The sequence below is a fragment of the Anolis sagrei genome, chromosome 12, assembly GCF_037176765.1.
Source record: "Anolis sagrei isolate rAnoSag1 chromosome 12, rAnoSag1.mat, whole genome shotgun sequence".
NCBI lineage: Eukaryota > Metazoa > Chordata > Lepidosauria > Squamata > Dactyloidae > Anolis > Anolis sagrei.
In genome coordinates this window covers 19886914-19900627 of record NC_090032.1, presented here as the reverse complement: position 1 = coordinate 19900627, position 13714 = coordinate 19886914, and the positions used below count along the sequence as shown (strand labels likewise).

Genomic DNA, 13714 nt, shown 5'->3' with positions numbered 1-13714 from the left:
ACAGATCTGGACAAACTGATTGACTTTTCAGCTGCATATTTACATGCCACCCTTCTCACCCCAAAGGGGACTCAGTGCAGCTTACAAGGTAAATAAACTGTCAGTTGGAATTTTGTTGCGTTCCGTACTGCATGCTTTTGAATTAAAGCCTTCCAGCTTTCTTTGTGAGGTACTTCACACTTGCTTCAAACAGACAAGTGTTCCTCCCACCACCCTGGACATTATTCCACAGGGATATATAAACACTCCATTTGCTACCTCTATGAAGGTACTCTCACTGATTGACTTTGCAAACTTCATGGCTACTCAATGCTATTCAAGCTTTCTCATTGCAACATCCACACGTGCTTCTTTCTCTCACCCTGGACATTCTTCCACTGGGATATATACACACACTCCACTTACTACCTCAATGTAGATGCCCTTACTGATTGACTTTGCAAACGTCATGGCTACTCAATGCTATTCAAGCTTGCTCATTGCAACATCCACACGTGCTTCTTTCTCTCACCCTGGACAATCTTCCATGGAGATACACACACACACTCCACTTACTACCTCAATGTAGATGCCCTCACTGATTGACTTTGCAAACTTCATGGCTACTCAATGCTATTCAAGCTTGCTCATTGCAACATCCACACGTGCTTCTTTCTCTCACCCTGGACATTCTTCCATGGGGATATACACACACACTCCACTTACTACCTCAATGTAGATGCCCTCACCGATTGACTTTGCAAACTTCATGGCTACTCAATGCTATTCAAGCTTGCTCATTGCAACATCCACATGTGCTTCTTTCTGTCACCCTGGACATTCTTCCATGGGAATATACACACACACACTCCACTTACTATCTCAATGTAGATGCCCTCACTGATTGACTTTGCAAACTTCATGGCTACTCAATGCTATTCAAGCTTGCTCATTGCAACATCCACACGTGCTTCTTTCTCTCACCCTGGACATTCTTCCATGGGGATATACACACACACTCCACTTACTACCTCAATGTAGATGCCCTCACTGATTGACTTTGCAAACTTCATGGCTACTCAATGCTATTCAAGCTTGCTCATTGCAACATCCACACGTGCTTCTTTCTCTCACCCTGGACATTCTTCCATGGGGATATACACACACACTCCACTTACTACCTCAATGTAGATGCCCTCACCGATTGACTTTGCAAACTTCATGGCTACTCAATGCTATTCAAGCTTGCTCGTTGCAACATTCACATGTGCTTCTTTCTCTCACCCTGGACATTCTTCCATGGAGATATACACACACACTCCACTTACTACCTCAATGTAGATGCCCTCACTGATTGACTTTGCAAACTTCATGGCTACTCAATGCTATTCAAGCTTGCTCGTTGCAACATCCACACTTGCTTCTTTCTCTCACCCTGGACATTTTTCCACGGGGATATACACACACACTCCACTTACTACCTCAATGTAGATGCCCTCACTGATTGACTTTGCAAACTTTACAGCTACTCAGTGGTATTCAAGCCATGAAAACATTCGACAACACCATATATTTTGAACGTCCGGGTGGTACCCTACGATTCCATCGACCCACCGACTGTTTGGGCATGGTCTCCTGGAAGCAGCGCCCGAGGGGCTTCTGTGTGGGGGGCCGGGTGTAAGCGGGCTTTGGGGCCGGGTGCTGGATCACGTGCTGTTGGCTTCCCGGCCCGCCTCCTTCCGAGCTGAGGCTGTCGATGCGGTGGACTTGCACTGAAGCGTCCGGCGGGTAATGGACACGGACGTTGACCAGCGGCTGATGCACCTGGACTGGAAGGCAATATATTATTATTATTATTATTATTATTATTATTATTATCTGCATATATATATTATTAGCTGTATTCATATTCATATTCATATTCATATTATTATTATTATTATTATCTGTATTCATATTGTTAGGCGTATTCATATTATTATTATTCTTGTTATTATTATCTGTATTTATATTATTATTATCTGTATTTATATTATCTATATTATTATTATCTGTATTTATATTATCTATATTCATATTATTGTTATTAGCTGTATTCATATTATTATTATAATTGTTTTTATTATCTGTATTTATATTATTATCTGTATTCATATTGTTAGGTGTATTCATATTATTCATATTATTATTATTAGCTGTATTTATATTATTATTAGCTGTATTTATATTATCTATATTCATATTATTGTTATTAGCCATATTTATATTATTATTATTATTATTATTATTATTATTATCTGTATTCATATTGTTAGGTGTATTCATATTATTCATATTATTATTATTAGCTGTATTTATATTATTATTAGCTGTATTTATATTATCTATATTCATATTATTGTTATTAGCCATATTTATTATATTATTATTATTATTATTATCTGTATTTATATTATTATCTGTATTCATATTGTTAGGTGTATTCATATTATTCATATTATTATTATTAGCTGTATTTATATTATTATTAGCTGTATTTATATTATCTATATTCATATTATTGTTATTAGCCATATTTATATTATTATTATTATTATTATTATTATTATTATTATTATTATCTGTATTCATATTGTTAGGTGTATTCATATTATTCATATTATTATTATTAGCTGTATTTATATTATTATTAGCTGTATTTATATTATCTATATTCATATTATTGTTATTAGCCATATTTATATTATTATTATTATTATTATTATTATTATTATTATTATTATCTGTATTCATATTGTTAGGTGTATTCATATTATTCATATTATTATTATTATTAGCTGTATTGATATTATTATTAGCTGTATTTATATTATTATCTGTGTTTATATTATCTATATTCATATTATTGTTATTATCTTTAATGTATAATTTATATTATTATAAATAAATAATTTATATTATTGTCTATATTCATATTATTATTATTATCTGTATTGATATTATTACCTGTATTCATATTATCTGTATTGATATTATCTGTATTCATATTATTATCTGTATTTATATTATTGTCTATATTCATATTATTATGATGGTCTGTATTCATATTATTATCTGAATTTATATTATAACGTGTATTCATATTATTATTATTATTATTATTATTATTATTATCTATATTCATATTATTATTATTATTATTATTATTATCTGTATTCATATTATTATCTGTATTTATATTATTGTCTATATTCATATTATTATTATCTGTGTTTATATTATTATCTGTATTCATATTATTATTATTATTATTATTATATGTATTTATATTATTATCTGTATTTTTATTATTATCTATATTTACATTGTTAGCTGTATTTATATTATTATTATGATCTGTATTGATATTATTATCTATATTCATATAATTATTAATATCTGTATTTATATTATCTATATTCAGATTCATATTATTGTTTGTATTTATATTATTATCAGAATTATTATTATTATTATTAGTTATTATCTGTATTTATATTATTATTATTATTATTATTATTATTATTATTATTATTATTATTATCTGTATTTACACGCCACTTTTTGCTGCCATAAGGAGACTCGTATTATTATGATTATTTGTATTTATATTATTATCTGAATTATTATTATTATCTATATTATTATTATTATTATTATTATTATTATTATTATTATTACCTGTATTTACACTCCACTTTTGGCTGCCATAAGGAGACTCAACTACCACTGGAAAGCCATAACAATATGTGAATTATCTACTAAGACGTCATCCAGTAATAAATATTATAAATATATATAATTAAAATCATTAAGCAAACCTATTGATTGATATTGACTGGCTTACCTTCGGAGGAATGTTGCCCGGGTCCGAGGGGCACCATGAAGGTGGAGTGGCTGACCGTCCCCTTGGACCCCCCTCCCGGTCCCGATGGCGTGTCGCCGTGCCCGTCCGAGATGAACTGGACGGCGTAGATGGCGTGTTTGCTGGAGCCGGTCTCCGCGGGCAGCCCCTCGCTGGGGACGCGGGACGGCTGGCCTTGGCGACTCACCGGGACTTGGCAGAAGCGGCCGGTGAACTCGGGCGGGCACAAGCAGTGGTTGCCGGAGGTGCATTGGCCCCCGTTCATGCAGGGCAGAGGGCAGACCACTGGGAAGAGAGGAGAAGGGGTTGAAAGAGGGCGCCTCCAGGCAACAAAGGACAGGCTACCTCTAGGCAAATACCCTCACTGATTGACTTTGTGGCTTCATGGCTACTCAAATGCTAACCCAAGCTTGCTCATTGCAACATCAAACAAGCAAGGGATCATCCTCCCACCCTGGACATTATTCTATTACTTGCTACCTCTATGCAAATGCCCTCACTGATTGACTCTGCAGCTTCATGGCTACTCAATGTTATTCAAGCTATTCAGTGCTATTCAAAGAGACAAGGGTTCTTTCTCTCACCCTGGACATTATTCCATGGGGATATACACACACACTCCACTTACTACCTCTATATAGATACCTTCACTGATTGACTTTGCAAACATCATCGCTACTCAATGCTATTCAAGCTTGCTCACTGCAACATTCACACTTGCTTCAACAGACAAAGGTTCTTTCTCTCAACCTGGACATTATTCCATGGGGATATATACACACACTCCACTTACTACCTCAATATAGATACCTTCACTGATTGACTTTGCAAACATCATCACTACTCAATGCTATTCAAGCATGCTCATTGCGACATTCACACTAGCTTCAACAGACAAGGGATCATCCTCCCATCCTGGACATTGTTCCACTACTTGCTACCTCTATACAGATACCCTCACTGATTGACTTTGCAGCTTCGTGGCGACTCAAATCCAAGCTTGCTCATTGCTTCATCCACAATTGCTTCAAGCAGACAAGGGTTCGTCCTCCCATCCTGGACATTGTTCCACTACTTGCTACCTCTATGCAGATACCATCACTGATTGACTTTGCAGCTTCATGGATACTCAATGCTATTCAAGCTTGCTCAGTGCAACATTCACACTTGCTTCTTTCCCTCACCCTGGACATTATTCCACAGGAATATATACACACACAGACATTCCACTTACTACCTCAATGCATATACCTTCACTGATTGACTTTGCAGCTTCATGGTAACTCAAATGCTAACCCAAGCTTGCTCATTGCTTCATCCACACTTGCTTCAAACAGACAAGGGTTTGTCCTCCCATCGTGGACATTATTCTACTACTTGCGACCTCTATGCAAATGCCCTCACTAATTGACTTTGCAGCTTCGTGGCGACTCAATGCTATTCAAGCTTGCTCATTGCAATAATCACACTTCAAACAGACAAGGGTTCGTCCTCCCACCATGGACATTATTCCACTACTTGCTACCTCTATACAGATACCCTCACTGATTGACTTTGCAGCTACTCAATGATATTCAAGTTTGCTCATTGCAACATCCACACTTGCTTCAAACAGGCAAGGGTTCATCCTCCCACCCTGGACATTATTCCACTACTTGCTACCTCTATGCAAATGCCCTCACTGATTGACTTTGAAGCTTCATGGCTACTCAAATGCTAACCCAAGCTTGCTCATTGCTTCATCCACAATTGCTTCAAGCAGACAAGGGTTTGTCCTCCCATCCTGGACATTGTTCCACTACTTGCTACCTCTATACAGATACCCTCACTGATTGACTTTGCAGCTTCCTGGCTACTCAATGCTATTCAAGCTTGCTCATTGCAACATCGAACAAGCAAGGGTTCATCCTCCCACCCTGGACATTATTCTACTACTTGCTAACTCTATGCAAATGCCCTCACTGATTGACTTTGCAGCTTCATGGCAACTCAAATGCTAACCCAAGCTTGCTCATTGCAAAAACAAGGGTTTTTTCTCCCAACCTGGACTTTTATTTGAAAGGTATATATAAATACTCCACTTGCTACCTCTATGCAGATACCCTCACTGATTGACTTTGCAACTTCATGTGAATTATCTAAGACATCTAGTAATAAATATTATAAATATATATACCGTAATTAAAATCATGAAACAAGTCTATTAAATGGTATAAACACAAATATTCTGAGCTGTGGCAGTTAAAAGGCAGATACTATCTCTATGCAGATACCATCACCGATTGACTTTGCAACTTCATGGCGGCTCAAATGCTAACCCAAGCTTGCTCATTGCTTCATCCACACTTGCTTCAAACAGACAAGGGCTTGTCCTCCCATCCTGGACACTATTCTACTACTTGCGACCTTTATGAAAATACCCTCACTGCTTGACTTTGCAGCTTCATGGCGACTCTAATGCTAACCCAAGCTTGCTCACTGCAACATCCACACTTGCTCCAAATAGACTAGGTTTGTCCTCCCATCCTAGACAGAGGGTGCCTCCTGGCAACAAAGGACAGGCTACCTCTAGGCAAATACCCTCACTGATTGACTTTGCAGCTTCATGGCAACTTAATGCTATTCAAGCTTGCTCATTGCAACATCAAACAAGCAAGGGTTCATCCTCCCACCTTGGACATTATTCCACTACTTGCTACCTCTATGCAAATGCCCTCGCTGATTGACTTTGCAGCTTCATGGCGACTCAAATGCTAAGCCAAGCTTGCTGATTGCAAAAACAAGGTTTTTTTCTCTCACCCTGGACTTTATTTGAAAGGTATATATAAATACTCCACTTGCTACCTGTATGCAGATACCCTCACTGATTGACTTTGCAGCTCCATGGCTACTCAATGCTATTCCAGCTTGCTCATTGCAACATCCACAAAACAAGGGTTTGTCCTCCCACCCTGGACGTTATTCCACTACTTGCTACCTCTATGCAGAGACCCTCAGTGATTGACTTTATAACAACACAGGGTCAGACTAGATGATTTTTTTTTTATATGATTCGGATGCAAAGGGAGCCCTTGAGCAACTGTCTCATGTGCAAAGCTGAATGTCAACCAGGGAAGGCAAAGGAATGAATGGCGGGTCCCTCCCAGACCGCATTTCCGCCTGTTTGAACTCGACGCCTGAGTCAGCACTCCTGCCCGCCCGCCCGGCCGGTCCCACCCCAAAGAAGACCGTGGGCACCCGGCCCAAGGACCAGCCCAGCCGGAAATGGGGCACACTGGGCCCTTCTTGGGCTGATGGAGCCAGGGACAGACAACCTGTCGCGCTGCCGGGCATTCTTGCGGGAAACCTCAAATCCCTTGGATCCCTTCCTGGCCCCAAAACTGGCCTCCAAGGAAGGGTCAGCGGGGTCGGCCTCAATGGGTGCCTTGGCACCCCAATCGCAGAGAATCACAACGGGTCATCAGGTCTGACCCTGCGTTAGGTTGTAAAGGGGGATCCCCAAAGGTCATCTAGTCTGACCCCAGTGCTAGGTTTTGATGGGTGCAGTTGCTCAAGGGCTTCCTTTGCATCCTAAAGGTAAACATCACAAAAAGGGGGCACCCAAAGGTCATCTAGTCTGACCCTCTGTTAGGTCTTGATGGGGGAACCCAAAAGTCATCTAGACTGACCCTGTATTAGTATTTGAAGGGGGTACCCGAAGGACATCTAGTCTGACCCTGTGTTAGGGTTTGATGGGGGAACCCAAAAGTCATCTAGTCTGACGATGTGTTAGGTTTTGATGGGGGGCACCCAAAGGTCATCTAGTCTGACCCTGTGTTAGGTTTTGATGGGGGTACCCAAAGGTCATCTAGTCTGACCCTATGCTAGGTTTTGATGGGGGCACCCAAAGGTCATCTAGTTTGACCCTGTTAGGTCTTGATGGGGGAACCCAAAAGTCATCTATTCTGACCCTGTGTTAGGTTTCGAGGGGGGGAACTTGACGGTCATCTAGTCTAACCGTGTGTTAGCTTTAGAAGGGGGCACCCAAAGGTCTTCTAGTCTGGCCCTGTGTTAGGTTTTGATGGGTGTAGTTGCTCAAGGGTTTCCTTTGCATCCTAATGGTAAAAATCACAAAAGGTGGGCGCCCGAAGGTCATCTAGTCTGACCCTGTGTTAGGTTTCGAAGGGGTCACCCAAAGGATATCTAGTCTGACCCTGTGTTAGGTTTCGAAGGAGTCACCCGAAGGATATCTAGTCTGACCCTGCGTTAGGTTTCGATGGATGTGATTGCTCAAGGGCTTCCTTTGCATCCTAATGGTAAAAAAATCACAAAAAGGGGGCACCCAAAGGTCATCTAGTCTGACCCTGTGTTAGGTTTTGAAGGGGGCACCCAAAGGTCATCTAGTCTGACCCTGCATTAGGTTGTAAATTGGGGACCCCCAAAGGTCATCTAGTCTGACCCTGCGTTAGGTTTTGATGGGAGATCCCAAGTCATCTGTTCTGACCCTGTGTTAGGTTTTGAGGGGGGAACCTGAAAGTCATCTAGTCTGACTCTGTGTTAGCTTTTGGAGGAGGCACCCAAAGGTCATCTAGTCTGACCCTGTGTTAGGTTTTGATGGATGTAGTTGCTCAAGGGCTTCCTTGGCATCCTAGTGGTAAAAATCACAAAAAGGGTGCACCCAAAGGTCATCTAGTCTGACCCTGTATTAGGTTTCGAGGGGGGCACCTGAAGGTCATCTAGTTTGACCTTGTGTTACGTTTTGTTAGGGGAACCCGAACGCCATCTAGTCTGACCCTATATTAAGTTTCAAAGGGGGAACCCAAAAGTCATCTAGTCTGACCCTGTGTTAGGTTTTGAGGGGGGAACCCAAAGGTCATTTGATCTGACCCTGTGTTAGGTTTTGAGGGGTGCACCCAAAGGTCATCTAGTCTGACCCGGTGTTGTTCTAGGGGAAGGGCCCACCCAAAAGGGAGCCTCCTGTTTCCGCCTCTTGAATCAGGGAAACCTCAGACAGGTGGGGATGAATAAATACATGACTCAGAAGGCGACTGGCCGCAGCTGCCGTCGCGACATCCCGTAAATCCCCACCAAAAGCAGCAGCAGGTATAAACTTGCGCCTCCCGGAAAATAGGATTCGCAATCCAAGAGGCCTCGGAGCCAACGTCTGCGCGGGAAGGCGGCTTCGCTTACACATTGGCAGCAACGTTGACATAAGGAGAGGGAAAGCGAAAAAGGGAACCAATGAGCTCTCTCTAATATTATTATTATTATTAATATTATCTATACACATAATAAAAGTGGAAATATGTATCTGTGTGTGTGGCTGGGATGTCCACTTACATAGAGAAGGTCCTAAATCCACAAACAGCTACAGCTCCCACTACTTAGGAGACACGAATGTCCATCCCTCCAATGACATTGCAGGCATCCCAGTGTTCCTTACTCTCTCCATTAGTGTGAAATGTGCATGACCCCCCCCCCGCCCACTGCCTGTTCTTTTCTATGGCACACAACAAACAGAGAATTGATCAGCAACTGAACATACTAGAGATCCCTCCAATGACATTGCAGGCATCCCAGTGGTCCTTACTCTCTCCACTGGTGTGAAATTTACATGACCCCCCCCCACCCACTGCCTGTTCTTTTCTATGGCACACAACAAACACAGAATTGATCAGCAACTGAACATACTAGAGATCCCTTCAATGACATTGCAGGCATCCCAGTGTTCCTTACTCTCTCCACTGGTGTGAAATTTGCATGACCCCCGCCCACTGCCTGTTCTTTTCTACGGCACACAACAAACAGAGAATTGATCAGCAACTGAACATACTAGCGATCCCTCCAATGACACTGCAGGCATCCCAGTGTTCCTTACTCTCTACACTGGTGTGAAATTTGCATGAACCCGCCCACTGCCTGTTCTTTTCTATGGCACATAACAAACAGAGAATTGATCAGCAACTGAACATACTAGAGAGGTTTGGGGAGGATTCACCTGGATTTATAGGATCATGGTGTGTGTGTATGTATGTACTTATATACATACATACATATATACATATAAATATAGATACACACAGATATGTATGTATGTATGTAACTAGAAATGTATTTAACTACAATCTAGACTCTATAACAACAACAACAATAATATTTATGTATATATATGTATTATTATTATATGTCTGTACATACACACACATAGCTGTGTCTATACACACAGAATTATTATTATTATTATTATTATTATTATTATTATATGTGTGTACATGCACACGTAGCTGTGTCTATATAGACACACACACACTATTATTATTATGTGTACATACACACATAGCTGTGTCTATATATATATATATATATATATATACACACACACACACACATTATTATTATTATTATTATTATGTGTACATACACACATAGCTGTGTCTATATATATATACACACACACACACATTATTATTATTATTATTATTATTATGTGTACATACACACCTAGCTGTGTCTATACACGCACGTTATTATTATTATTATTATTATTATTATTATTATATGTGTGTACATACACACACACATATATATACACACATATTAGTATGTACACACACATAATAATAATAATATGTGTGTATATATGTGTGTGTGTATAGACACAGCTATGTGTGTATGTACACACTAATAATAATAATAGTGTGTGCGTATATATATACACACATAGCTTTTTCTATACACACACACACACACAATTATTATTATTATTATTATTATTATTATTATTATAATATGTCTGTACATACACACACATAGCTGTGTCTATACACACACACACAATTATTAATATTACTATTATTATTATATTTGTGTAGATACACACATAGTTTTGTCTGTACACACACATACGCACAATTATTATTATTATTATTACTAATATTATTATTGTGTGTGTGTACATACACACATAGCTGTGTCTATACACACACATGCACATATATACACACAATTATAATAATAATAATTATTATTATATGTGTGTACATACACACATAGCTGTGTGTCTATACACACACACAATTATTATTATTACTATTATTATATGTGTGTACATACACACATAGCTGTGTCTATACACACACATACACACAATTATTATTACTATTATTATTATTATATGTGTGTCTATAGCTGTGTCTATATATATATTTATACACACACACACACAATTATTATTATTATTATAATTATTATTATTATTGTGTGTGTGTGTATGTACACAGAACAATAAATGTAACTAACTCCATTGTGGATCCTTCCTCTGCAAAACAACAACAACAACAACAACAACAACAACAACAACAACAACGTATTGTCGAAGGCTTTCATGCCCGGAATCACTGGGTTGTTGTAGTTTTTTTTCGGGCTGTATGGCCAAGTTCGAGAGGCATTTCTCCTAGGACATGGCCATATAGCCCGAAAAAACCTACAACAACCCAACAACAACAACAACAAATGTCTTTCTAGCCGTGACTTTCCAAAGTTTTCCAAGTTGGGCATGATCTGGACCTTTTGGTACCCGAAAAAGCAGAAGTTTGGGTCCAAAAGGGAGGGATGGGGATGGATGATTCCATCTGAACATGAGGAAGAACTTCCTGACTGTGAGAGCCGTTCAGCAGTGGAACTCTCTGCCCCGGAGTGTGGTGGAGGCTCCTTCTTTGGAAGCTTTTAAGCAGAGGCTGGATGGCCATCTGTCAGGGGTGATTTGAATGCAATATTCCTGCTTCTTGGCAGAATGGGGTTGGACTGGATGGCCCATGAGGTCTCTTCCAACTCTTTGATTCTATGATTCTATGATTCTTGTCTGCAATAAAGCTAAACAAATGCTTCCAAGCTTTATGCATAGAATAGATGTCCAAAGAACATCTAACTGTGCTAAAACACAAAAGAGACATGCACAAGAAGTGGAAAAAGGGAGAGATCACCAAAGAAGAATTCAAACAAATAGCCAACCCCTGTAGGGAACTCTGTGCCTTGGAGTGTGGTGGAGACTCCTTCTTTGGAAGCTTTTAAGCAGAGGCTGGATGGCCATCTGTCGGGGGTGATTTGAAGGCAATATTCCTGCTTCTTGGCAGAATGGGGTTGGACTGGATGGCCCAGGAGGTCTCTTCCAACTCTTTGATTCTATGATTTGATTCTATGATTCTATGATGAGGATGGGATGGGGAGGAGGGGGTGCCCCTTTTCTGGCTCTCTGCACGTTCCCAGAGGCCCACCGCTCCGGTTTTTTGGCCGAGCGAGAGGGTCTTCTGGGCCAGAGTCCCACCTCTGGAATCCATTGGCTGGGCCGGACCTTCCTTGTGTTTTCTCTCTCTCTGTTCCTGGCTTCTTGGCCAAGGGATTTTTGGAGAGGAGCCCCAGGAGACCGGCCGGGACATGAGGTAAGGTTTTCCGCCAGCCAAAAAGCAACAGAAGGAAAGAATAAGCAGGAGGAGCAAGAGAAGAAGAGGAGGAGGAGGAGGAGGAGGAGAGGAATCGCCAACTGGGCCGAGGACACACACAAAAAATACACAACTGGAAAGCCTGATCTCACCATAACCCATGGGTCAAGCTACACTGTGGGTTTAACCCAGTTTCATCCCATTTTAAGCCATGGAATGGTGGACATGGCCATTGGGTGGGAAGGCCAGGCGAAAGCGGAAATTCCCAGGATGATAAGAGGTCAAGTGGGGTCAAACTGCAGCAGCTGGACAATGTGGACACAAAGTGGGACAAAGGAGAGGTGTCCATAATCCAGGGGTCAAGCTACACTGTGGGTTTAACCCAGTTTCATCCCATTTTAAGCCATGGAATGGTGGACATTGCCATTGGGTGGGAAGGCCTGGCAAAAGCTGAAACTCCTAGGATGATAAGAGGTCAAGTGGGGTCAAACTGCACCAGTTGGACAGTGTGGACACAAAGTGGTACAAAGGAGAGATGTCCATAATCCAGGGGTCAAGCTACACTGTCGGTTTAACCCAGTTTGATCCCATGTTAAGCCATGGAATGGTGGACATTGCCATTGGGTGGGAAGGCCTGGCGAAAGCTGAAACTCCTAGGGTGATAAGAGGTCAAGTGGGGTCAAACTGCACCAGCTGGACAGTGTGGACACAAAGTGGTACAAAGGAGAGGTTTCCATAATCCAGGGGTCAAGCTACACTGTGGGTTTAACCCAGTTTCATCCCATTTTAAGCCATGGAATGGTGGACATGGCCATTGGGTGGGAAGGCCTGGAGAAAGCTGAAACTCCTAGGATGATAAGAGGTCAAGTGGGGTCAAACTGCACCAGCTGGACAGTGTGGACACAAAGTGGGACAAAGGAGAGGTGTGGAAAGGGGGGAAAGGCTGAGAGAGAAAGAAAGAAAGGAAGGAAGGAAGGAAGGAAGGAAGGAAGGAAGAGGAAAAGAAGGGATGGAAAAAAGGAAAGAAAGGAAGGAAAGTGAAGGGAGGTTAAGGAGCTAGAGATTCCTTCATCAGAAGGAAGGAAGGAAAGAAAGAGAAAAAGAAGGGATAGAAAGGAGGAAAGAAAGAAAGGGAAGTTAAGGGAAGTTAAGGAGCTAGAGATTCCTTCAGCATCAGAAGGAAAGAAGGAAGGAAGGAAGGAAGGAAGGAAGGAAGGAAGGGGAAAGGAACGGATGGAAAAGAGGAAAGAAAGAAAGAGTAAAAGAAGGGATAGAAAGGAGGAAAGAAAGGGAAGTTAAGGGAAGTTAAGGAGCTAGAGATTCCTTTAGCATCAGAAGGAAGGAAGGAAGGACAGAAAAAAAGAAAGAAAGAGGAAAGGAAGGGATGAAAAGGAGAAAAGAAAGGAAGTGATGG

The 13714-nt window shown here is 40.6% G+C and overlaps 1 protein-coding gene across 3 annotated transcripts in view; it reads right to left on the bottom strand.

The window, feature by feature from the left end:
- The window catches only part of LTBP3 (latent transforming growth factor beta binding protein 3), an 82185-nt gene that overhangs the window by 66117 nt on the left and 2354 nt on the right, over nucleotides 1–13714 (bottom strand). For all 3 annotated transcript variants that reach the window (XM_060758325.2, XM_060758327.2, XM_060758326.2), the window contains exons 2-3: nucleotides 3866–4168; nucleotides 1594–1808 (exon numbers count right to left, since the gene is read on the bottom strand). In XM_060758325.2, the coding sequence (XP_060614308.2) occupies nucleotides 1594–1808; nucleotides 3866–4168 (518 nt within the window). The remainder of the gene's footprint in view (nucleotides 1–1593; nucleotides 1809–3865; nucleotides 4169–13714) is intronic.